Below are 22,576 nucleotides of genomic sequence, written 5' to 3' on the forward strand. Positions count from 1 at the left end.
GTGGTACGGCTCTTCTTGAAAGGTGGCAGTTTGAGAATGCATCATTACCTGTGAATTAAGTGGGTCTGGCATGCTGGGCTAAAGTGGCTGGAGTCCCTTCTGCAGGCTATCAGGTTACTGAAAGATGCTCAACACACTCTGGTCAAAAACAACTGCTTAACAGATAACTGTTCATTAGAAGTTGTCAAGATATCAAATAGGTGAGTGGTTTATCTTTTTAAAAAGGATGAAAATAAGCATAAGCCCCAGTGCCCACAGGGCTACAGGACTGCTGAAGGGAGCTGAGAGTAATGGAGACTGAGTGGGCAGCTCTCAGGCCTTCCTTTCCCCTGGTTTCAATACAGCTTCCTTTCACCTCTCATTTCATAAGGTTCCAGTTAAGAATTTTAACAAAGACTGGAGTAATCTTGGGGATGGGGGTATTTTTCTTGGGGTGTAGCTCTTAGAGATAAGACTAGCAAAGTAATCAAGCATTTCCACCAGTCACACGCTCACCATCTCCTTCTTCCACTGCCCTCCCCCAAGTGTGTAAAGCGTATAGGTGATTAAACCAAAGTAAAGTACACTTAAATTCAAGCTCTGCCCTATCTGGGTTGAATGACCTTGGGTAAGTCACCTCACTGCTTTTGAATTCAGCTTCCTTTTCTGCAAAATGTTCTTCTCTTCACAGGATCAGTGTGAAGACTTTTCCAAAAAATGTAGGAAAATACTTGAGACAAATTAGACATTCAAATTTCAGTCAGCCACCCCAACCACTAGCCTCTCCACAACAAACACCTGTTGGCTGAGCCAGAGTCCAACTCCAGGTGAGTGTCAGAGCACCTCCCTTGTGAAGCTTCCTACCCCCAAAAGCTGTTACTCAAAATCACCAACCCCACAGCTGGGTCTTGTCCCAGAAGCCACCTCCTCTACTGCCCCAGAAATCATGCCTTTCCCAGACCTGCATTTACCCTCAGGGACCCACAGTGAGAAAACCAGATGGACTTGGGGGAGACAGCTCACATCAGGCTAGAGAGCAGAGGGACAGGGTTGGTGAGAACCTGAAAATTTTCCTAAATATTCCTGCCACCAGCAGAAGTGGCTTCAGGCTTTTCTGTGGGGCTGTGGGGACCTCTAGTGGCAAGAGAACCATGCTGCCCCTATCACCAGAGTGAAGTCTGGCTCCCTGAGAGCCAGGCCCGTGGGCTCCAGATCCTCCTCTTCAATTCAGCCCATGTTTACTGAACTCCTACTACTTGCCAGGCCCTGCTCAAAACACTGGAATGCCATCATGAAAATTAAGACCCAAGAGCCTGGGTCCCAAATTCCACCACCCAACACAGCCCAGACAGACAGAAGCAGATAAATGTCCAACTCAGTCTTTATTGACTGTTTCATCTTGGGGCCACCAGTGTTAACAGGTGTGTGTGGGGGTGCTCCTTTATGCACATCAAGGACCCTAGAGTGCCCCCCTGAGAAGAGAGAATAAATCCAGTTACAGAACTTACATTGCAGTTGGGAGGGGTGGAAAAGGGGCACAGTATGTACAGAGACTTAAGGGGATGTTGGAGAAGGTTCTTCAGCAACAGGGCAGGGTGGTGCTGAAGGGAAATGAAATGAGGCAGGGTCAGCCACTGATCTGGACCCCCTCAGCCTCAGCCAGAGGGTAGATCTCAATGGCCTCCACCAGGGGCAAAGCCTCCACCGCAGTCTCCATCACAGCCAGGCTGACAGCAGCCTCAGCCTCTGCCAGCTGCTGCCGCACAGCCGCCTGATGCTGCTGCTGGTGGGTCTTGCGGTGCTTCCACAGGTTGGAGAAGGAGCGGTAGCTCTTGCCACAGTCGGGGCAGGAGTAGGGCCGTTCGCCAGTGTGAATGCGGCGATGCTCTGCCAGGCGCATGGAGATGGCAAAGGCCTTGCCACACACTTCACAGGCAAATGGCCGCTCACCTGTGTGCAGGCGCCGGTGGTCCTTCAGGTGGGTACTCTGACGGAAGGCCTTGCCACAGTCTGGACATGGGTACGGCCGCTCACCTGTGTGGATGCGCCGGTGTACCTGCAGCGACGTTTCTGTGCTGAATAGCTTCTTGCACTCGCTGCACTCAAGGCCCCGGCGTCGGGCAGGGGCTGCAGGAGCTGCAGGGACCGCGCCTCCAAGGGTTGGTGGGGAGGCAACTGGTGTGCGAGCAGCCCGCGGGGCCCGAGGGGCTGGAGGCTCCTTAGCCAGGACCTCCCCGGGCCCAGCAGCTGCATGGGCTGCCTCGTGTGCCTGCAGCCGAGCAGCTGAGCCCACTTTCTTACCACAGGTGCCACACTCGAAGCGACGCGGGGCCTGGGTGGCAGCAGCTGCACAGCGGTGCTCTCGGAGCCGCAGCGAGGAAGGGAAGGCAGCACCACATGATGAGCAGCGGTGGGGCTGGCGCCCCGCATGGGCCACAAGCTGGTGCACCTCCAGCAGTCGGCGCAGCAAGAAGGAGCGGGGGCACTCGCGACACTTATAGGGGTACTCGCCCGTGTGGTGGTAGCGGTGCATAAGCAGGCGGTAGGGGCGGTGAAAGCGCACTCCGCACTCCTGGCAGCGGTAGGGGAAGTGCTGGGCATGCACCAGGCGGTGCTGCCTCAGCGTGGAGCTTTGTGTGAAAGCCTTGCCACAGTCCCCACACCGGTAGGGCCGCTCCCCTGTGTGTGTGAGCCGGTGGCGGGCCAGGTTGGCAGGTGAGTTGAAGGGCTTGGAGCAGTCCGGACAGGGGAAGGGCCGTTCGCCTGTGTGTGTGCGCAGGTGGTTACGCACATGAGACTTCTTCTTGAACATCTTGCCACAAATGCCACACTTATGGCGCCGTTCCAGCCGGTGCACAAAACGCTGGTGCCGGGTCAGCTGCAATGCCTTGCCAAATTCACGGCTGCATAGGAGGCAGCGGTAGGTGCCTGGGGCAGCGGGCCCTGCTGAGCTCTCCTCAGCAGCAGGGGGCTCCGGGGCCTCTGGCTCTCCAGTCTCCGCTGGGGCTGGCTCAGGGATGCCAATGACAGGCTCCTCTGGTGGGACTGGTGTTGTGGGCAGAGGAACACCCCCAACGCCATGGGTACGCCGGTGATAAAGGAACTTAGTGAGGTTGACAAAGGTCTTTCCACATGGACATGAATGAAGAGGATTTGGGGTGTGGGCTCGCCGGTGGGCCAGGAGGAGGGCCTCTGTGCCAAAGGCCAGGCCACAGTCCACACACAGGAAATGAGATTCGCTGCTGTGGTCTCCAAGGTGCTGGTCCAGACTAGAAGGGCTGGGGAAGACACGACTGCACAGGGGGCACTTAAAGACACCCTCCCGATGACTCCGCAGGTGCTGCTGTAGCTGGTGAGGTGAGAGAAAGAGCTGGTCACAGGCTGAGCAAAAGAGCTCCTGGGTGGCTGCCCCAGCTGGCTCTCCACTGTTGTTCCTCCGTGCCTTGCGCCCCCGGCGATCGCGCCCAATGGCTTCACCATTGCGTAGCTCATAACTGTGGTCTGAGGATGGCAGGGGGTCAGGCTGAGACACAGGCACCTCCGCAGGTGATGGGGTCAGAGTCTCCTGCTGCAAGGCAGGCTCCTCAGACTCTGGGGCAGGAGCAGGGAAGTGGGTGGCCTGATGCTCCAGGAAGTCGGCTGGCAGCTGGAAGAGCTGGGAGCACTCAGAACACTTGTAGAGAAGCAGCTCCACCTCAGTAACCACCTCAGTAGTGGTGGCAGCTGCAGAGGGGACAGCTGCCCCTTCCCCACCCTCTTCTGCCTTGCGGTAGGAGTGCTCCACAGCCACACGGGCCTGGCCCACGGGAGGCCCCAGTACAACTGGGGATCCCAGGACAACTGGAGCTGGAGGCTTGGTGGGAGTGGCCCGGAGGTGTGTCTGCCGGTGGTTCAGCCAGAGCTCCTGGCTGGCGAACAGAGCCTTGCAATCCACACACTCATAGTGGATGGTACTGGAGCTCAGGGGAGGCGCCTTGGGTGGTGGCTCAGCTGGCACTGCCTCCTGGGGTGCCATCATCTTCAGGTGCAATTCCTGGTGCTCCAGGAGCTGGCTAGGTGACATGAGCAGCTGCCCGCACTCCAGGCACTGGTACTGGCTCTCCTGCACTACGGTCTGATAGAGGCCTGTGCCAGAAGCTGCCTCTGTGGCCACAGTGACTCCAGGGTCAGCCACACCCACAAGCTCAAAGTGCTGCTGGGGCACATGGGAGTTCTGATGCATGAGCACCTCCTCCAGGGATCCATAGAGCTGGTTGCACTCAGAGCAGACATAGCGGTGCTCTATGTACAGGACCGTCTCCTCTGACTCTTCAGTCATGGTGGTGGCAAGACCCTGGGCTGGGAGAGGTGGGGACAAATCACATCTAAGCCACTGCTTCCTCAGTCCTTCCCAGGGACAATTCTTTCCCTTCCTTTATCATCCCCTACCAAAACTTTAGATCAATTTCTCCCTCTAACTTGTTTCCATATTTTCCACTCCCACCCACCACTAACAATCCTTTCTCTCCTGAACACACAAGAGCATGAAGCACAAAACTTTCCCAGCAGTCCCTTTCAAATGAATCTACCCAAGTCTCACCTCCAAAGCATTGTGCATTCAACTCCACCCATCAGATGCTTGCGAACTGTCCAACCCCTCATTCTCATGCCTCACAGCTGGGCCAAGGCCCCAACACATCACACAGGAATCTGTGTCCTCTCCACTCAAGGCTTCCTTTCACTGACTCCTCTCCTCAGCTGTACACTACCCCATTCCCACCCACAGGAGCCCGGGGGAGTCCTCAAACAGCCCTTAACCACCCGCTTCTCCCAGCCTCCCTCCCCCAGGTTCTCTACCTCTTTTTACACCCAACCACTCAAATTGTCCCAATGCCCTGCCACTTTCAGCACCCTCTCATGGTGCAACCCCCCTCCTTTACACACAGCCCCCGTCACCCACCAACTCTCCCTTTGGTGCCTGGGTTCCTTAAGTCAAAATATCCATTCTCCCAACAAACTTTTCTCACACTGGCCTAACCCAAGTCCACGCCCAGACCTTTTCAACCTTAACCACTTCCCTGATTCTCAGATCCCCCTCTACAAATCAAGGCCCTCTCCCACAACCCTAAGCCCCTATCCAGAACACCCATTCCCATCTTCACAAAAGCCTAACCCTTTCTTCACACTCAGACCCTTCCTACCACCCTAACTCGCATCTCCAGGGCACCTAGGCACTCTTCACAATCACCTATCTCTTCTGTGCACTGAGACCTCATCTATGATTCTAATTCCCTCTGGGGTATCCAGACCCCCTCTTCATATTTAAACCCATTTTCTTCATAGACAACCACCCAAAACCATTCAGGGATTCCCAGAACCTCTCTTTGCATTTTCTTCTTTGCAAAAATAGACTCCTCCCATCCTGTCCCATTCTAGGGATACCCACACCCCTCTTCATATTAACCTAAGCTCCTCTTCTTTACAAAAAGACCCACCCTTACCCTAACCCATTCCAGGAACACCCAGATCCCCTTCAGATTATTAAATTAATCTTTCTTTCTTTGCAGTAAGATGCCCTTCCTCCCACCCTAACCCATTCTAGGGATGCCCAGACACCCTTCCTCATAACAACCTAAACTCCTCTTATTCCAGAAAAGACCCAACCCCACCCTAACCCATTCCAGGGATGATCACATCCCCTCTTCATATCAAAATTCCTCCTTTTTGCAAAAAGACCCTGCATATACGCTAACCCAATTCAGGGATATCCAGACTACCCTTCACAATGGCTTAAACTCCTTTCAGATATACCCCCCAGACTGCCCAAATCTATTTAATGCCCAAACCTTCTCTTCTTATGCAGATCCCCTCCCCGTCCCCCCAGATAGCCAGATCTTTCTTCCTCACACCCAGGCCCCTCTCACCAGCCTATTACCCTGGGGATACCCAGATCTTCCCTCCCTCCTTAACACATAGATCTCCCTCACTACCCTAACCCCCTCCAGAAAAATACCCAATTCCCAATCTTCACCTTGACCCAATTCCCTGTACTTTTCAGAAAGACTATCTTCACTCAAGCTATTCTAGAGACATCTGTTTCACATAGCATTCCCCTTCTTTCCAGAGACCCCGCTCAACCCATTCCAAGGATACCCAATGCCCCCACACTCTGCTTTAACACCTCTTCACATTAACGTAACCCCATTCTTCACACCTGGACCTCTACTTCTCACTCAGCTCTAAATCTCCCTTCTAGGCACATCCATTTCCTGATTATCTTTTCACACCAAGACCTCTCACTGGCCTAACTCTTCAGGCATAACTAGATTTTCGCTTTAACTTAATCATCTCTGTTCTCACGGCCTAAACCCCTCCCTGGGCACCCAACTGCCCTCTAACCGTCCACCCTCCTTCGGTTCTGGACTGTCCCACCGCCAAGCTCTTTGCTGAGATACTCCCTGGAGCCTTGGAGACCCTCCCCAGGACAGCTCTAACGCCTCCTTCGCAGCCAGGTTCCTGCCAGCCCGCAGCCCGAGCCCCGTCCCTCCTCACTCAGCCCTTCCCACAACTCTAGCCCTCTTCCCACCCGCCGCCCCAGCCCAGCGCCTGCCCGGCCCCCCGCGCGCCCCGCGGGCCGTTGGCACCGCTCCGCCCTCACCTCTCGGCGCGCGCCCCCCTCCGGCCCTCACTACGCAGGCGAGGTGGCGACAGGAGGCCGCGGGGGACAGTGAGGGGAGCCCGGCCGGCCCTTCGCGCGCCCGTCCGCACTTACCCGCCTCCACTGTCTCACACGCCCCGGGCCCAGGCCCGGGCCGCCGCTCCCCTCGTGCGGCCACCCTAACGCTGCGCCCTCTCTAGCTCTCGCCGTCGCCTCTCGCCTGCTCCTCAGCCTCGCTCTCGCCCCCAATCGCCCTCAGCAACGCCCCTCCCACCTTCCTCCTCGGCCGCCGCGCGGATGGCGAAATGAGCCCAATCATCGTCCGTCTGGCCCCTGACGTTTGGCCAATCGACGCTCACGTCTCAGAGCCCTGGGCCAATAGTATGGGGCGCTGAGATCCTCTGCGGAGCCCAACCAATCCTCTAACGACGTTCCCGCGCCGGCCGGTCCCCGGGTTGATGGTGCCCGCCCCATTACGCACCCTGAAGGATGCTCCTCCTCCACCTCCTCATCGATTTCGCTTGACGGCTCAAGAGGGGAGGGCAGCGCGATGACGTCAGACGGCGGAGCGATGCTTCGGGCGCCATCTTGGGGGCGCCGGGCGGGATGCGCGTCGGAGTCGGGGGCGAAAATGGGGGAAATTGAGGCTCGCGACACTCGGAGGTCAGGGGCGGGGGAATTGAGCCGCAGGAACCCCAGAGGAGCAAAAGGAGAGAGTGAATCAGCAGTCAGCGCAAAGGGGAGAGGGGAAAGTGTAGCACCAATTGCATGGAAAGAGAAAAAGGGTAAATCAAGGCTCAGACTTTCTTCGTTAGAAAGAAAGGAATAAAGGCAGCAAGAAGGAAAGGAAGAAAAACCGAGGAGTTCTTGAGGGAGGGGGGAGAAGAAATGTCGGAGGAAGAGCAGGGGAGAGGGAGTCTGAGGGAATAAGGAAAACCTGAAGGATAAGAGAGGAAATGGGAAATTGAGGGAGAAAAAGTAAAAGCGGGACTGACAGTTTCATTTGAAGAAACAGGGAGTGTAAGGGAGTGGATGCCTTGAAAGACAAACAGGATGAGAACCTGAAGGAAGTGACCGTGTAACGGTTGGACTATATTCTTCCTTCCAGGGTGCCTTCTTTCCAGGCTGCTGCCCCCGCAGCTCAGGAAAGGTGGAGTCCCTATGTGTTCACCCTCATCTCCCCTTCTGGCCTTCAGGGCCTTGGGAGCAAGTTGTCCCAGCACTGTTATTTCCAGAGCTACTTCCCAGGGACAGGAGAGCTGCAAGAGATTCGCTTGTTTTAACTTTACCCCCACCCCTTTTCTTAAATGAATAAACTGAGTCTAGAGGAATTAGTCATTTACCTTCCACCTAGGTCTGACTCTTCAGCCATTGTCTTTGCTGTGTCCTTCAGTTGGATTCTAACTGGATGTCCTAACTTTCGGCTAGATTAAACTCCTTTAACACCAGTCCCATGTAATCACATCGGGCTGCCTGGATTGGAATCCTGGCCCTTCCACTTCCTAGCTGTTGTCTTGGACAAGTCAACAAGACTGTGCCTTAGTTTCTTCATCTGCAGAATAACAGCCCGTGTATGGTTGTGAGGTACAGAGAAAAAGCTATGTAAGAGTTGTTTTTATTAGAATCTCTGGGAGCCGAGTAATAATAGCTAATGTGTCCTAAGTGTGTTATGACTTGCTAAGTGTTATACTCAGTGCTTTACATGAATTATTCAGTTTAATCCTCCCAGTAACCCTATGAGGGAGGAACAATTGCTGTCACTTTGCAAAGAAACTGAGGGTCACAGAAATTAAGTTTCTTGTCCATTGTTAGGAAGAGACAGCGCTAGGATTCCAACCCATGACTCCAAGGTCTATACTTTTGTCTCCCAGGCTCTACTGCCTGGCAGATGGGATGTCCAGAGTGGATGAATACAAGAAGTGGAGGAAAGAAGTTGGTGATAATCAGTGAGCTCTAAAGCTGGTAATCTGAGTTTGCCCTCAGGGTGAGGCCACCTGGGGCAGGAGCCAGAGAACCTGGAGGCTAGACTCTGAGGCTTCCTTTCCCCACTTGAAAATGGAAGTGTCCAGGTTGACTTGTCAGGTCTCTTTCTGCTGTGACCTTCTGCTTGGACTTACCAGTTTTCCTGGATGGACTAGGTCCCTTCACTTGAGATGATACAGGACTAAGCTGAGGCCTGCGTCCGTTTTTCTGGAGATGGTGACACAGGGCTAGGACTTCCGGGACAGATTCAATTTTGAGAGGCTAGGCGTTCTATGCTGGGGTCCCTGCATAAGCAAAGGCCTAGAGGCCAGGTCTATCTGGAGCTGAGAATGGGCATTGGGGGCCCCCAGTAGGTGAGGAGGTGCAGGCAAAGTTGGTCATCCTTCAGGGTCAGATGTATTTTGGGGATCCCCCACATGCCAGCTGCAGAGGGCCTCCGATACCAGGCTGGTGTGAGGGTTGCCACATGCCATGTGTGTGTGTGCACGCGCGAGGCTTGTGGTCACGTGTGCTGGGGGCTGCACGTGAGTGTCAGTGTCTCCCCATCATGAACATTGGGGGTGGTGGTGAGTCACAGACTCAGCCTTCAGTGCCAACTGTCATGTTCTTTCCCCCCAAATTTCACCCCCCCCCCCCCACTTAACTGCACCACCCACCCCCACTCCAAGATCTGTGTCTCTGCTTGTTTCTTCCATGCCCCTCCTGCCCTGCTCAGCTCCAAGAGGGAGGGAGTCTCCCCTCTTCTTCTGGCTCTGCCCTCCAGCTCCCTGCCCTTTCCCACTGTCTCTATGCTTGGGTGACTCTTCTCCCCACCCACTATCTCCGTGGGTCCCCATGATTTCTCTCTGCATTATGGAGAATTCTAATACTCACCACCCATCCCTTCACCTCCACAGGAGCTATTTCTGTTTCGGGGTGGGGGGGTTCTCCCTTTTCTCCATGGGCCAGCTGCTCCTGCCTCAGTAGGCCTTTTGTGTCCACATTCTGCCTTTGTGGTTTTCCTGGTGTTTATGCGTCTCCCTCCATTTCTGTGACCTTCTCTCACTTTCCTTGGCCCTCCTTCCTGTCTCTGTGATGTGCATCCTTGGTCCAGTTTCTGTGGGCCTCTCCTCCTGTCCGTGGTCTTCTCTCACCACGGACCACTCCCCATTTCTCTTCCCCTGGGCCTCTCTCCATCTTCCTGGGGAGCTGAGTTCACAAGCTGCCCCCTCTTCCTATCTTCATTGTGTGTAGGGGGAGGGGGTGCTGTCTAGGTTCACAAGCTGTTCTTGTCTCCTAGGTCCTCAGCTTGTCTCTGTGGTCTACTCCCTTGTCTTGATGGCCCTTTTTTTTTTTTTGTCTGGGCTTTTCCCTGTCCTTGTCCTTGTGGAGTTTGTGGACCTTGGTCCACCTCTGTGGCTCTTGATGGCTGTCTTGCTGCTTCTCTGCATTTTTCTTCATCTCTAGGGCCCTTTCCCCCCACCTCCATGGCCTTCTCCCCAAGTCTCCCTGCCTGTTGTCTCCGTGGGCTCCTGTGCCCAAGGGCTGCCTGGGCAGGGCGGTGGCATGGTGTGGTGGAGGGGGCGGCCCAGGGGTGGGCCCTCCATCCTATGCAGCGCCTTCCCCTCATCAGCATTCTCCTTGCGGGGGGGCCCCCTAGCCTGGACCAATACAGGCTCCCCCTCCCCCAACTCCCCTCCCTTCGGTCTCTCTCTCCCTGCCTCCCTCCCTTCCTCCTGCCCGCCCTCCTCCCTGTCTCCCTCCCTCCCTCCCTCATCTCTCTCCCCCCGCCCCCCTGCGCTCCAGGACCCAGCGCGGGCGGCAGGCGGGCGGGCGGACAGGCAGGCGGCGGCCTCGGAGGGGAGAAGTGGCGGTGGCGGTGGCGGTGGCGGCGGTAGCAGTGGCGGCCAGCAGCAGGGAGGCAGGCCCAGCTGGGAACCCGGAGCCGGTGGCTGCTCCTCACAGGGGACCAGGAGTCCGTGGCCAGGCCCTCCCGCCGAGGCCCTGCACTGGGCGCCTCCGGGACACCCCACCCTCCTTCGCCTTCCTCTTCCACCTGCTCCTCTTCATCCTTCCCTCTCTCCTCCTGTCCCTCCTCCCCATCTCTCCACCTCTCCTGCCCCTTCGTTGGCTCTCCGGGTCTCCCAGCACCCTATCGTCCCCAGCCCCTCCACTCCTCAGCCTCTCCCCGCCCCCAGCATGCTTTCCCGTGAGGGCTGAGGGCTTGAGGACTCCAGGCCCTAGCCTCCTCCAGGAGGGCAGGGCCGGGGATCCAGGGGGGAGGGGGGAAGGGGTGGCCCCCTCCCCCCCACCAAGCCCTCCCCTCCCCCACTTCTCCTGATGGCCGGCTTCCTTGTCTCCACCCAGTCCTCGCCCCCAGAGGCCCCCCCAGGCCGGCCCGGCTAGGGGAGGGGGTGGGGGCCCTTGCCTGGGCCGGCTTCCCCCTCCCCCGGCTCTGCCTGTGCCCCCTCCCTTGCGTTTTCACCTTCCTCCCTCCTTTCCTCCCTCCTTCTCCTCCATTTGCTCCTTCCCCCTCTCTTCTCTCCCCTTCCCTCCTCCATTTTCTCCTTTCCCCTTTTTCCCCTCCCCGGCCCACCCTCTCCTCTTCCACCTGTCCTTCCTCACTGTTCCCGGGGAGCCCCTGTTTTGGATTAGTTGGGGGCCATTACCGGAGGCGGGGGAGGGGGCCCTGTGGACTGCCCTCTCCCCCCGCCCCAGCCACACCACCCAGTGCCAGAGCATCTCCTCGTTGTCGTTCCTCGGGCCTCGAGGGAGCCCAGCCCTCCGTCCCACCAGGATCCGTGAGTGTCTGCAGGGCTGGGGTTGGGCTGGGGCCGGGACTGGGTCCTGGAAGGCTAGGCTCACTGCTGCCTGCAGGGCCCCCACATTCCCCTGCTCCCCGGACCAGACCGGCAAATACCCTCCCCCACCAGGGGCCTGCCCTGCACCCTCCACCTCCCAGCCTCAGTTCACCTCGGCCTTTCTCACCCCTTCTGGGTACACAGCTCAGCCTTGCTCTTCAGCCTTGCTCCTGGGTCCTGAGGGTCTGACTGGCTCTTACTTGCCGTCTCACTCCTTCTCCAGGACTCCTGACAGGTCTCCGCCCCTGCTTGCTCCAGCCTCAGTCCCGAGGTGACCGGCTCTGATCTCTCACTCTGTTTCAGTCTCTTCTTTCCTTGGAGCCTCATCCTCTTTGCCTGCCATGGGCCCATCCCCATCCCATCTGGTCTTGATCTCCTGGAAATGTCTTTCCATTTTTGAATCTCCATTTCACGTGTCTCTTAGGCTTCTCTCTGATTCTGTCCAACTTCTTTCTCTTTGCTGTTAACCCAACTCTTTCTTGGTGTGTCTCCGTTGATCTCTCTCCCTCTCCTTCTCCTCTCTCTCTCTCAAAACTCCCCTGTCTCTCCTCCCTCTCTCTTTGGGAGGATCCCCCGCCAGGTCTAGCCCTCTGTCCACTGCTTTGCCTGTGCCTCTGCTCACCTATCTGTCTCCCTCTTGAACTCTGGGATTGGAGGCCATCTTCATCCTCTTACTTTTCTGCTTTTCTCCTCTAGATCCACTCTGAGTTCTGTCTCCTCCATTCCTCACTCCTTAGCCGCTGCCCCCCTCCATGGTCCACTTTGTCTTTTCCTTGGTGGTCTTGCCCCTCCCCTTCTCTCTTCCCACCTCTGTGTTCCCCTACTTGGCCGTTTGGTTCCCATTCCTTCCCTCGCTTTGGGGCTTGCAGGCTCTAGAATTAACCCCTCTTCCAAGGCATTCTGTGTGGATGTACCTCTTGTGGACTTGCGGCCCTGATGCAGGTGCTTGTCCTATCCCTGCCCATGCCCTCTGGGTCACTCACCCTTCCTACTGCCTCAGTTTCCCTCCCTCACTCTTGCCTCTCCTCTCCCCTTGCCTGTGAGTCCCTCTCCATCTCATGTCTGTCCCACTTGCCCCTTCTCCTGTAGTCTGCTGTGTGGCTCTCTCATACTTTTTCTCTGCCTCTCCCTTTCTGACTAGCCCTCTTCTTTTCAGAGTTTTGCTATTTCTCTCCTCCCCACAGTTCTTGTGCCTGTTAACTTTTTTGCCCTTTCGCTCACCCCATTTGCCCTCTGGCCTTTGCCTTCCCTCTCCCTTGCCTACTTGTCTCTCTTCTTCCCCTGGCAGTGCCCCTTGCGCTCGCTTGGTTGCTGTGTTTCCACCTATATCTGGCTTTGCCTAAGCCTCTGGGCCTGTGGGGCTCAGGCCTGATTCTCTGCTCCTCCTGTCTCATGCTCCCCATCTTGTCTCTGTCCCCTTTGTGTCTCCCTTCTAGGTGATGTCTGTGTGTCCCTTTCTCTTATAGCCTCAGTCACTTCCTCTTGGTCTATCTGTCTTTCTTTCTGGGCCTTCCTGTGCCTCTGTGTCCATCTGCTGCCCCCAGCCCTGTCCCTGTACTCTCTCTAACGGCTCCCACCTGTGTCTGCCACCTGTGGGGTGCTGCCCTGCCAGCCCCTGTCTCTTCCTCAGTCTTTCTGTCCTCTAGTCTCTGCTCCCTGATTTGCCCCTAGAAGCCCCTGGTGTCTCAGGATGACCCCGTCACCCCTGCCTCTTTCCTAGCCCTGCCCTCCTCATCCCTCTGGGAGGTCTCCTTTTGGGCTCTCTGTTTTCCTTGCTCCTCCACCCTTGAAAAGCCTTCACCTCAGATCCAAATTACAGTCCACAGCCTACAGGCTGTCCAGCATGCCCTCCCACCCCCAGCCTGTCTTTCCCAGAGATCCCAAGAGAAAGGGACTTGCTCAAGGTCATGTGGGAGTCAGAGGTAGAGCAGGGACTGATGGGGTCTCCTGCCGTCCAGGCCTCGGTTTTCCAGGCCACAAGGGACATTCTGAAGTGTTGCATTATACCTCTGCCTCCACTAGCAGGTTTCATTCTGCCATCTCACCAGCTTAAGCCCTCCTTCTGTGGGGATGAGTCGGGTGTGGAAAGACCCCCAAGCTCACCTCATAGCACTCCAGGCCTTTCAGTAACCCTCTCCCATGGAAACCCAAGTGTCCCTTCCTTTGGGCATGGCTCTTGGCCTGGGGGAGCTGTGCATCTGAACAATCTCATCCCTGCCCAGTGGTGACCCTGCAGAAAGCTGGGAGGTAGGGAGCAGCTGTGGAGAGCAGAGACTCACTGTCTCCCCCAACCTTCAGCTCCCTACAGCAGGGTCGGGGGCTGCAGTTTGCAATTTGGCACCTGCTTCAGCAGACAGTGCACTCCGGGCTTTGCTCACTCTTCCCTTCCCGCTCTCTCTGGTGGCATCTCAAGTGGGTTTGTGTCTTCTCTTCATCCTTTCTTCCTGTTCTGTTCTGTGTCCCTCTTGTGGCTTGATTTCCTCGTCTTCTGCCTGCCTGCTCTTCCTCTCCCTGCCCTGCCCTTTCTCTCTCCATTGCCTATCTTTTTATCTCTTCCCTTTTTCTCCTACTCTATCCTTATCTCCCTATCACTCTCCTTCTCTGTTTTCTTATCATTTTTCTAACCCCTTATTTTTTGGCCAATTTTCCCTTTCTCCTTTTCTGAGTCTCTTGATATCCCTCCCACCCCCAGGCTCTCTTCCTCGTTCTGTCTCTCTCTTTTCCCTCTTTTCTCTCTTTGCTCTTCTTTGTTTTTTAGCCTCTTAGGCACTTTGGGTCTCTGTCCATCTGTCTCCACCTGTGTGTCTCCATGTGTCTTTCTCTTCCCAAGTTTCCTAACTCCTGGATACTCTCCCCTCCAGACCCCAGATGTCTAGGCTTTTTTCCCTGTGGGATTGTGGGAACCAGGGACGTCAGGAAAGTGGCAAGTGAGGCCTGGGATGGGGTTGCCTAGCAACCACTGCATCCTCTCCAGCCGGTTTCTGTTGCCTAGTAACAGCTGCCTGCCCAGAGACAGGGGCGGGACTGGGTTGGGGGTGGCACTTCCTGGTTTCCTATTAGGGTGGAGATGGTCCAGGGAATTCACTCTTACCTGAAATCCTTATCATGCCTCCCTCCTGTTTTGGTAGCTGTGAACATCCTCTAGCAGTGCTTCTCCCACTCAGCGCCTGAGTGCTGTGAGCTTCTCCCTGCTAGGGCTTCTCTGAGTCCGGGCTTCCCCCCAGCAATGCCCTCAGTATTGTCAGCTTCTAATGAGGGCAGGGCTCTTCAGAGTTCACCAACAATGTTCCAGGCTCTGTGGTCACTATCCAGCAGTGCACAAAAGGGCCTTAGAGGCCCCCGTATCAGCAGTCTCCCCATGGATTGGGGTCTCCTTGCAGGTGGCGAGTGGGGGCCGCGGCAGCTGCGTCCCCATGAGGAGGGGAGGAAGATGCCGGCTGAGCTGCTGCTGCTGCTGATTGTTGCCTTCGCTAGCCCCAGCTGCCAGGTGCTCTCATCACTGCGCATGGGTGAGGCCCTACAGCCCCTGCCCTTGCCTCCTCACAGACTCTCCTATTGGGCCCCACGGCTCTTCTTTGGGCATGCCAGTTCTTCAAGACCCAGAGATCTGGGCTTCAGCCCAGCAGCCCCCAGCTTCTTCCTCCCCCTGGACTCAGGAGTCCAGATCCCAGCCCTCTCCAACCTCAGATCCAGGAGTCTAGACCCCTGGTCCCCATCTCCAGCCCTACCTCAGAGCCAGGGAGTCCCGGAGCCCAGCCCTTTCTCCCTCAGGACCCAGGAGTATGGTCCCCAACCCCTGTATCCCCTCAGCTGCCATCCTGGATGACCAGACAGTGTGTGGCCGTGGTGAACGGCTGGCCCTAGCCCTGGCCCGGGAGCAGATCAATGGGATCATCGAGGTCCCAGCCAAGGCTCGTGTGGAAGTAGACATCTTTGAGCTGCAGCGGGACAGCCAGTACGAGACCACGGACACCAGTGAGCAGGGCCACAGGGGGCGTGGGGTGAGGTCGGGCAGGGTGGTGGCCCTTAACCCATCCCTCAGCCCTGGCCACCTCAGTTTGCCTTGCTCTCTTCTAGCTCCATCTGCCCCTTCCTTCATGTCTGCACTGCCTTCTCCTTCCTAGAGATGGTGCTGATGGGCGTGGGGCGGTGGGGAGGGCACCAGCCCTGGTGCTGGCCTGAAGGAGCTGATGGCCTCATCTGAAAGATAAGCTTCATAGCTGGCTGGGGACTCTTAGCCCCCAGAGCTGAGTAATGAGAGGCCTAGGCAGTGAGCCAGGGCGCTCAGGGGCAGGGACAGTGAAGTTGTTCTAGAGGAGGCTACACTGAAGCTGAGCTCTGAAAGATGAGTAGGATATGGAAAGAGAGGTGTTGCTCAAGGTATGCCCTGTGGAACAAGACCAGCTGGATAGTCAGGGTGCATGAGTATTTGTTGAATACTCACGGACTGAGCAAATGTTAATAGGGGTCCCTATTAACAGACGTGCTGGGGTCTTAGACCATGGGGAGATGCTGCCTTCAAACATGTTTTAGACAGATTTCTTTCCTGCAGACCTTATCGGAGCCTTTTTCATGTTCATATGTGTTTCAGATCACTGAGAGGGAAGATAGGGTACAATATTTCCTGGACTTTTTTGATTGGTGTAGCACAGAACACAAATTGAGAGACTGGGATGGAGGGTGAGGAGAAAGATGGTGTTCCAGGCATGTGCCTGTAGTCTGGAGCTGGGGTGGAGGGGAGAGCTGAGTATTTGGAGCCAAGGAATAGGGTGTGGGGTTGTACCCATCCTGACCACGTGGACTCAGGACATGTTGTGGGGGATCGTGAGAGTCTTATAGACGAGAGTATGACTGGGTAGTGGGAGATGAGGCTGGGCAGATTGTCAGGGGATCGAGGAGGCCTTCAGGTCAGGCTGAAAGATGCTACCTTCACCTGCAGGCAGTGGGGAGTCATTGATGGGTTTGGGGCAGGAGCTGGTGACAATGGAATCTAGAGGCTAGATTTGGATGGCTGGAGAGGTGGCTGGTGCATGCCTAAGTTGAGAAATCTAAAGTAGGGCAGGAGAGGAGAGGTCAAAGAGAAGAGGACGAATAGGAGAAGATTTGACAAAAAAGAGATAAGGTTTGGTTACTAATTGGCTATTAGAAGAAAGATCGAAGGCAAGGACCATTTCCAGATATTTGGTGTGTGAATCGGTGGGGCCCTCACCAACATGGAAGGCATGGAAGGAGCAAGTTTGGAGGAAGATGAGATGTTTAGTTCCAGTGCTTTTAGTTGGATGGCAGAAACCCAACTCAGATTGCCCTAAGGGAAAAAGAAAAGTTATCGGTTCATGTCACTAAAAGGCCTAAGGATTAATTTCAGGCATGGTTGAATCTAGGTAGTCAAATGCTATTGTAGGATTGTTTCAGGCATAGCTTGATAAAGGCATTCAAGTGATGTTCCAGGAATCTACTCTGTCTTTATCTCTGAGTCCTGATTTCCTCCAAGTTGGCTTCATTTTTAGGAGTGCACTCCCCAGCAGGTGGCAAGATGGCCTCAAATGCTCAAAACTTACATCTTACCAGTTTAGCAAACTCAGTAATAATTTTAGCAGAAGACCTGGGGAAGGCTCTCAATGGCCTAGTTTGAGCCTGTCCCCATCTCTGAAGTGATTACTGTGACCAGGACAATGTGGTTCTGTGATCCTGGGTCAGGTGTCAATCAATCCTGGGAATCATGTCATGTGGTTCCCTGAGGAAAAGTTAGGGTTCTGTCATAGGAATGGGCAACCTGCCCACAAAAGCTTCCACCTCCCTGTCTTGAGACTCACACACATTTTAATTAAGGAGAAAGAAGGTGGAAGAAAGAGGAGCAAGTAAATGCAACAGAAGAAGGGTGTTTGGGGTGTATAGTTTGGAGGGGACCTCAACTGTGAGTTCAGGGTAGATGGGGTGTTAGATGCACCCTAGGTTGTGCTGTGGTTAAAAAGGTTGAGAAAGATGAAGGCTGAGAAACCAAGCACTGGGTCTGCAGCCAGAAGGACGCCCTGGTGTTTTACTCTTTGTCTCTTCCTTTGTTTCTCTCTTGGTCTCACCTGGCTTTCTGTTGCCATTTCTTCCCATCTCCCCCTGTCTTGTGCCCCCTTCTTTTGTCCCCTATGGTGGGCCGGGACAGGGATCATCAGGGATCGGGCCTCGGGGCTCCTGCGTGGTGGAGGAGGATCAGGCAGCTCAGTGCGGAGGGTCGGGTTCTCTCCTGGGCCAGGGCAGTTCCCTGAAGGGTGGGGCCAGAGAGGAGGAAGAGGGTCCCTGAATCTGCGTCTCTTCTCACCCCTGACAGTGTGTCAGATCCTGCCCAAGGGGGTCGTGTCTGTCCTGGGACCATCCTCCAGCCCTGCATCTGCCTCCACCGTGAGCCATATCTGTGGGGAGAAGGAGGTGAGGCGGGAGCATGGGGTGGGGTGGGGGTGGGTCCTGGAGGTAAGGACCGGGGAGAAGGAGCAAGATGGAAGCAAAGATCCTTCTCTGTTCAGATCCCTCACATCAAGGTGGGTCCTGAGGAGACACCCCGCCTTCAATATCTTCGCTTCGCGTCTGTCAGCCTGTACCCCAGTAACGAGGACGTCAGCCTGGCAGTCTCCCGAATCCTCAAGTCCTTCAACTACCCCTCGGCCAGCCTCATCTGCGCCAAGGCCGAGTGTGAGGAAGAAGTGGATATTTTGTTTTCTATTCCCGCAAACTCCCCTTCCCAAGGGATCTAGTCTCCCATAGTCATTAGTTGGTGCCCCCTAGTTGTAACGCCTGGGGGACCCAGACACAGGCTCTCCTAGTCCCCACCATCCCTTCCCCCTCAGGAACCCAGACCTCTGCTTCCACAGACCCCCTCTCCCTGCCAAAGAGACCATTTAGTCAGCAGATAGTGACTAAGTACCTGCTAGGTCCCAGTGGTTTAGCAGTGAACAACGCTAGGTGTGGTCCCTGACTTCACGGAGCTCTGGGACAGTGGAGGACATGATGGTTGAGCAGTTGTGATACAGTGTGATCCGTGCTCTCAGGAGTTGCATGGGGGTGATCCTACCTGAGTGGGTGGTTCAGAGCCCATGTCCTGGAGAAAGGGACCTTTAAGCTGGTGGGTTTGTGGGTATGCGGCTGGAGAAGGAGAGAAGGCCTTGCTCAGTAACTGCCAGGAGGAATTCCTCTTTCAAAAGGTATTTAGTGAACACCTGCCCTGGGCCAAACCTTGTTCTTGGTATTCGGGATGTGGCAGTGTGTGAGCCAGGCTGCCCTTGTCAAACCTGCATTCATATGGGAGGAGCTAGACAGTGAACATAGGTGAGATGTTGTAGAGTCAGAAGTAATAAGTCCTACAGACTGATAGATCAGGATGATGGGACCTGGGATGCTGGAGTAAGGAGGTACGATTTGAAATGGAACAGTGGGTGTGGACCTCATTGAAGAGAAGACACTTGAGGAAAGATCTGAAGGTGGTGAGGAAGGGAGCCATGTGGGAAATGGAGAAGGGCGTTCCAGGCAGTGGGAACAGCCAGTGCAAAGGCCATGGGACCACAGCACGGCTGTCGTGTGTGTGTGTGTGTGTGTGTGTGTGTATGAGTGTACAAGTGTGTGAGCAAGGAGGCCAGTATGGCCAGAGCTGAGCAAGTGAGAGAGGAGGAGATGGGGTCAGGGAGATAATGAGGCGAGCAGGCAGGTGGAGTGGGGCCTTGGAGGCTGTGAGGACTTTGGGCTTCATTCTGAATGAACGAGAAGCTGTTAGAGGGTTTGGAGCAGAGGAGGAGCACATCTACTTTAGAGCAGTTCCGGCTGCTGCGGAGAGAACAGACTCTCTGGGGCAAGTGTGGCTGTTGTAACAGGGAGGAGATGGCAGTGGCTTGGGCCAGGGCAGTGATGGTGGCGCAGTGCCATGGGGTGTATTTTGAAAGTAGAGCCAGTGGATTGGGCATGGGTGAGAGACAGGGAGAGGGAGAAGGAGAGGGAGGAGGCTAGGCTGCCATCAAGGGCTTTGGCCTGTGTGACTGGCAGGCTGGAGTTTGTTCACCGACCCGGCGAGAAGTGGTGGTTTGGGCGAGAAGAGCAGATTGCAGCTCTGCATGTGTGAAGTGTGCGATGCCTGTCATGCATCCCAGCAGGAGCAGAGAGGTGGCAGGAGACAGGCATCTGGAAGTCGGGGGAGGTCTCAGTTGGGATTTTAGTTTGGGAGGACCCCAGCATCAGGCTCCTAGACCCAGCACCCCAGCAGAGCCAGCTGCACTCTGGACAGCCCCCCAACCTCCTGAGCAAGCCCTTGTCCTCTCCCTGGCTATCCCACGCCAGAGAGTAGAGAGTGGCCACCCCATGTCTGGGCACACGGAGGGCACATGGAAAGGATCTAACCCAGGGCCTGACCCCTCCCTCAGGCCTGCTGCGATTGGAGGAACTGGTGCGTGGCTTCCTCATCTCCAAGGAGACGCTGTCGGTGAGGATGCTGGATGACAGCCGGGACCCCACGCCGCTGCTCAAAGAGATCCGCGATGACAAGGTGTCCACCATCATCATTGATGCCAACGCATCTATCTCCCACCTCATTCTCCGTAAGGTGGGTCCCCCCATCTCTAATGCCCTACTGGGTCAGGAACAGAAACATGGGTGACAGAGCAAGTCACCCAGTGCCCTCAGGCCTCAAGGGTCACATGGGGGTACGGAGATTGCTTTCTGCGGGCAGATGATGGAAGTTGTCTTTCAGCTCAGCCTCTTCCCTCTTGCACCCCTGGCTGGATCCTGGACAGTCAGTCACCTCCCCTCTCTGTGAATACCTGCTACCTCAGTGGGTTGCTGTGAGGGCTACTGAGTGAATGGCAGGGAAGCGCTGGGACAGTCCCTGGCCCAGAGTAAGTGCTGGCATAGTGGGAGCTCCCTGTTATCTTTACTGAGTGCCTCTCCTGCTCTGTGTTGGGGTGCTCTGCACATCTTCTTTGATTTGGCTCTCACTCCACCCTGCAGGGTAGGTATGATACCATTTTGTGGATGAAAAAACAGGGTTTCCATGGGGAATGGACTGGCCCAAGGCACCCAGGAAGGGCCGGCACCAGGACTTTCCCCTCATGGGCCTGCGACATGTCATCCACCAGAGACCCACATTCATTAATCATTCATTGCTTCCCTGCTCTTAATTTATCCTTATAATCTAATCTGTATCATTTATTTTTCTTCAGTTTTTTTTTTTTTTAATTAAAGCCATATGTCATTGCTGATAGTAGCTTACAGGGAGACGTATAGACAGAATCCACGGGGCTCTTGAGGCAGATGGCTCAGAGAAAGCATTTTGGGTTTGAGGCAGGCACGATGGGCCTGGGCTGGGGTTCCAGCCCCTCCTCTGTGAGCCCAGTGACCAGTGGTCACTTTTCTCTTGAGCCTGCACTTTTCTCTCCTAGAATGAGCTGTAACCCACATGTTAACAGCCCCTGCCAAGCAGGCAATGCAAGCTGGTGCCATTTAATGTTCTAATGATCATAGTGAGACAGAATTGTGCACTCCTGGCATGGAGATGTCTTTTAACTTTGTTCTCCTTGAGAACTGTGCAAAAGGGAGCTCAAAACATGAATCTTGATATTTCAGTTGGCTGCCTTTCATTGGAAAGAGTTTTTAAAGATTGCAGTGGGTAGTTTTCCTGGTCTGTGACCAGGCTGAGCCCTACACATTAGCAGCCCAGACTTAGCTTTGGGGCAGCCTGGGGTAAGTTAAGATTGAAGTTAAGGTTACCCACCCCCTACCCATCCAGTTTCTGAGGTATCCCTTTGCATAACTGTCTCCAGAAGGTAGTCTTCTAAGGATGTGGGCATTTGAGGACATCATTCTCTCCTCCAACAAAATTTTTGTCCCTCCTGGGGAACCGATCAACTCATTGGGATGTGAGGGACCAGACCTCCCTCTGCCCCCATGCATCTCCTTTTCCCTGTCTCTCTCTGTCTCGGGTGTCTCTTACTGTGTTTTCTCTGGGGTGTCTTCTTGCCAGGCCTGTCTCTAAATCTCTCTTCCTCTCTTGACTTCTCCCTATTTCTGCTTCCTGCGTTCTCCAGGCCTCAGAGCTGGGAATGACCTCAGCATTTTACAAGTACATCCTCACCACCATGGTGCGTACCCCCTGCAGCCCTTCCAGCCCCTGCTTCCCTCTGCAGCATCTGCCATACGTGGGACCCAGCCCCAGCCTCACCCCCTCTTCTTGGTCCCAGGACTTCCCCATCCTGCACCTGGACGGGATCGTGGAGGACTCCTCCAACATCTTGGGCTTCTCCATGTTCAACACCTCTCACCCCTTCTATCCCGAGTTTGTGCGCAGCCTCAACATGTCCTGGAGGGAGAACTGTGAAGCCAGCACCTACCCCGGCCCTGCGGTGAGCTTGTGCCCTCGCCCCCAGCACACAGGCACTTCCTGGGCCCATTCAGGCCTCAGTCTGTCGTGCTCAGAACCCTCTGGTGCCCCACTTACTTTCTGGGTACATCCACGGGCCTCACAGTGTGGCCCTGAGCTGAAATCTGTTTCAAGTTGCTCCAACCACAAGTCTCCAGGTGCCTCTGCTGCCCCAACACATGTGCACCTCAGGGCCTTTGCACTTGCTTTCCCCACTGCTTCTCATGCACTTCCTCAGAGAACTAGCAACTTGCTCACTCATCACCACGTTGTTGCTCAAATGTCTCCCTATTTAAAAAATGGCAAACTATCCACTATTTAGCCCCCTTCCCTGCGAGATTTTTCTCCATACCACCTATCTTTGCTTATCTAATCACCGTGTGACTTGTTCTATATTTTGCTTAGATATGGATACAGATGTTTAGGTTGTTAAGTTCCATGGGGACAGTGGTTTCTGTTTTGTTCACCATTATACACCCAACACCTAAAACCTGCTGGCTCAGAGTAGGTGTCCAATAATATATGCTGAATAAATGCAAACATACAAGAGATGCATATTTATGTGTATTTGTTCACAGACATCTAGTCACACACTAAGATACTGAGACACTAATACGTGCACAGAAACTCTCACGGACACCAAGCCATGCAGTCGGACATGTGCGTGCAGGTCCGTCACACAGACACGGCTGCCTTTGTGTGCACCCCTGCACCCACCTACACAACACAGATATTCAGACCTTCACACCC

General features: G+C 55.1%; 2 protein-coding genes across 6 annotated transcripts in view; one reads left to right on the plus strand and one right to left on the minus strand.

The window, feature by feature from the left end:
* Positions 1–1,342: 1,342 nt before the first annotated feature.
* ZNF574 (zinc finger protein 574) lies at positions 1,343–6,895 on the minus strand. Of its 2 annotated transcripts, none has more exons than XM_010981448.3 (2): positions 6,731–6,895; positions 1,343–4,317 (listed from the first exon to the last, which is right to left on the minus strand). In XM_010981448.3, the coding sequence occupies exon 2, from the start codon at positions 4,295–4,297 to the stop codon at positions 1,607–1,609; it is 2,691 nt and encodes an 896-aa protein (XP_010979750.1). In that variant the 5' UTR covers positions 4,298–4,317; positions 6,731–6,895; the 3' UTR covers positions 1,343–1,606. The 2 variants fall into 2 exon arrangements, with proteins under 2 accessions (XP_010979750.1, XP_010979751.1); XM_010981449.3 differs by lacking the exon at positions 6,731–6,895 and adding an exon at positions 4,559–5,466.
* Positions 6,896–7,214: 319 nt separating this feature from the next.
* GRIK5 (glutamate ionotropic receptor kainate type subunit 5) overlaps positions 7,215–22,576 on the plus strand; it is a 51,410-nt gene continuing 36,048 nt past the window's right edge. Inside the window, exons 1-8 of one of the 4 annotated variants that reach the window (XM_031456989.2) lie at positions 7,216–11,379; positions 14,820–14,948; positions 15,250–15,414; positions 17,762–17,859; positions 17,955–18,120; positions 19,836–20,014; positions 21,495–21,548; positions 21,648–21,809. In XM_031456989.2, the coding sequence (XP_031312849.1) occupies positions 14,870–14,948; positions 15,250–15,414; positions 17,762–17,859; positions 17,955–18,120; positions 19,836–20,014; positions 21,495–21,548; positions 21,648–21,809 (903 nt within the window). In that variant the 5' untranslated portion in view covers positions 7,216–11,379; positions 14,820–14,869. Of the gene's footprint in view, positions 11,380–14,819; positions 14,949–15,249; positions 15,415–17,761; positions 17,860–17,954; positions 18,121–19,835; positions 20,015–21,494; positions 21,549–21,647; positions 21,810–22,576 lie in introns of all 4 variants that reach the window. The other 3 variants (XM_064489386.1, XM_064489387.1, XM_064489388.1) reach the window with 3 other exon arrangements.

The sequence above is a fragment of the Camelus dromedarius genome, chromosome 9 (genome assembly GCF_036321535.1).
Source record: "Camelus dromedarius isolate mCamDro1 chromosome 9, mCamDro1.pat, whole genome shotgun sequence".
Classification (NCBI taxonomy): domain Eukaryota; kingdom Metazoa; phylum Chordata; class Mammalia; order Artiodactyla; family Camelidae; genus Camelus; species Camelus dromedarius.

Coding starts and splice junctions, on each gene's coding strand:
- ZNF574 (XM_010981448.3), bottom strand. CDS start 4,297: ATGACTGAAGAGTCAGAGGAGACGGTCCTGTACATAGAGCACCGCTAT.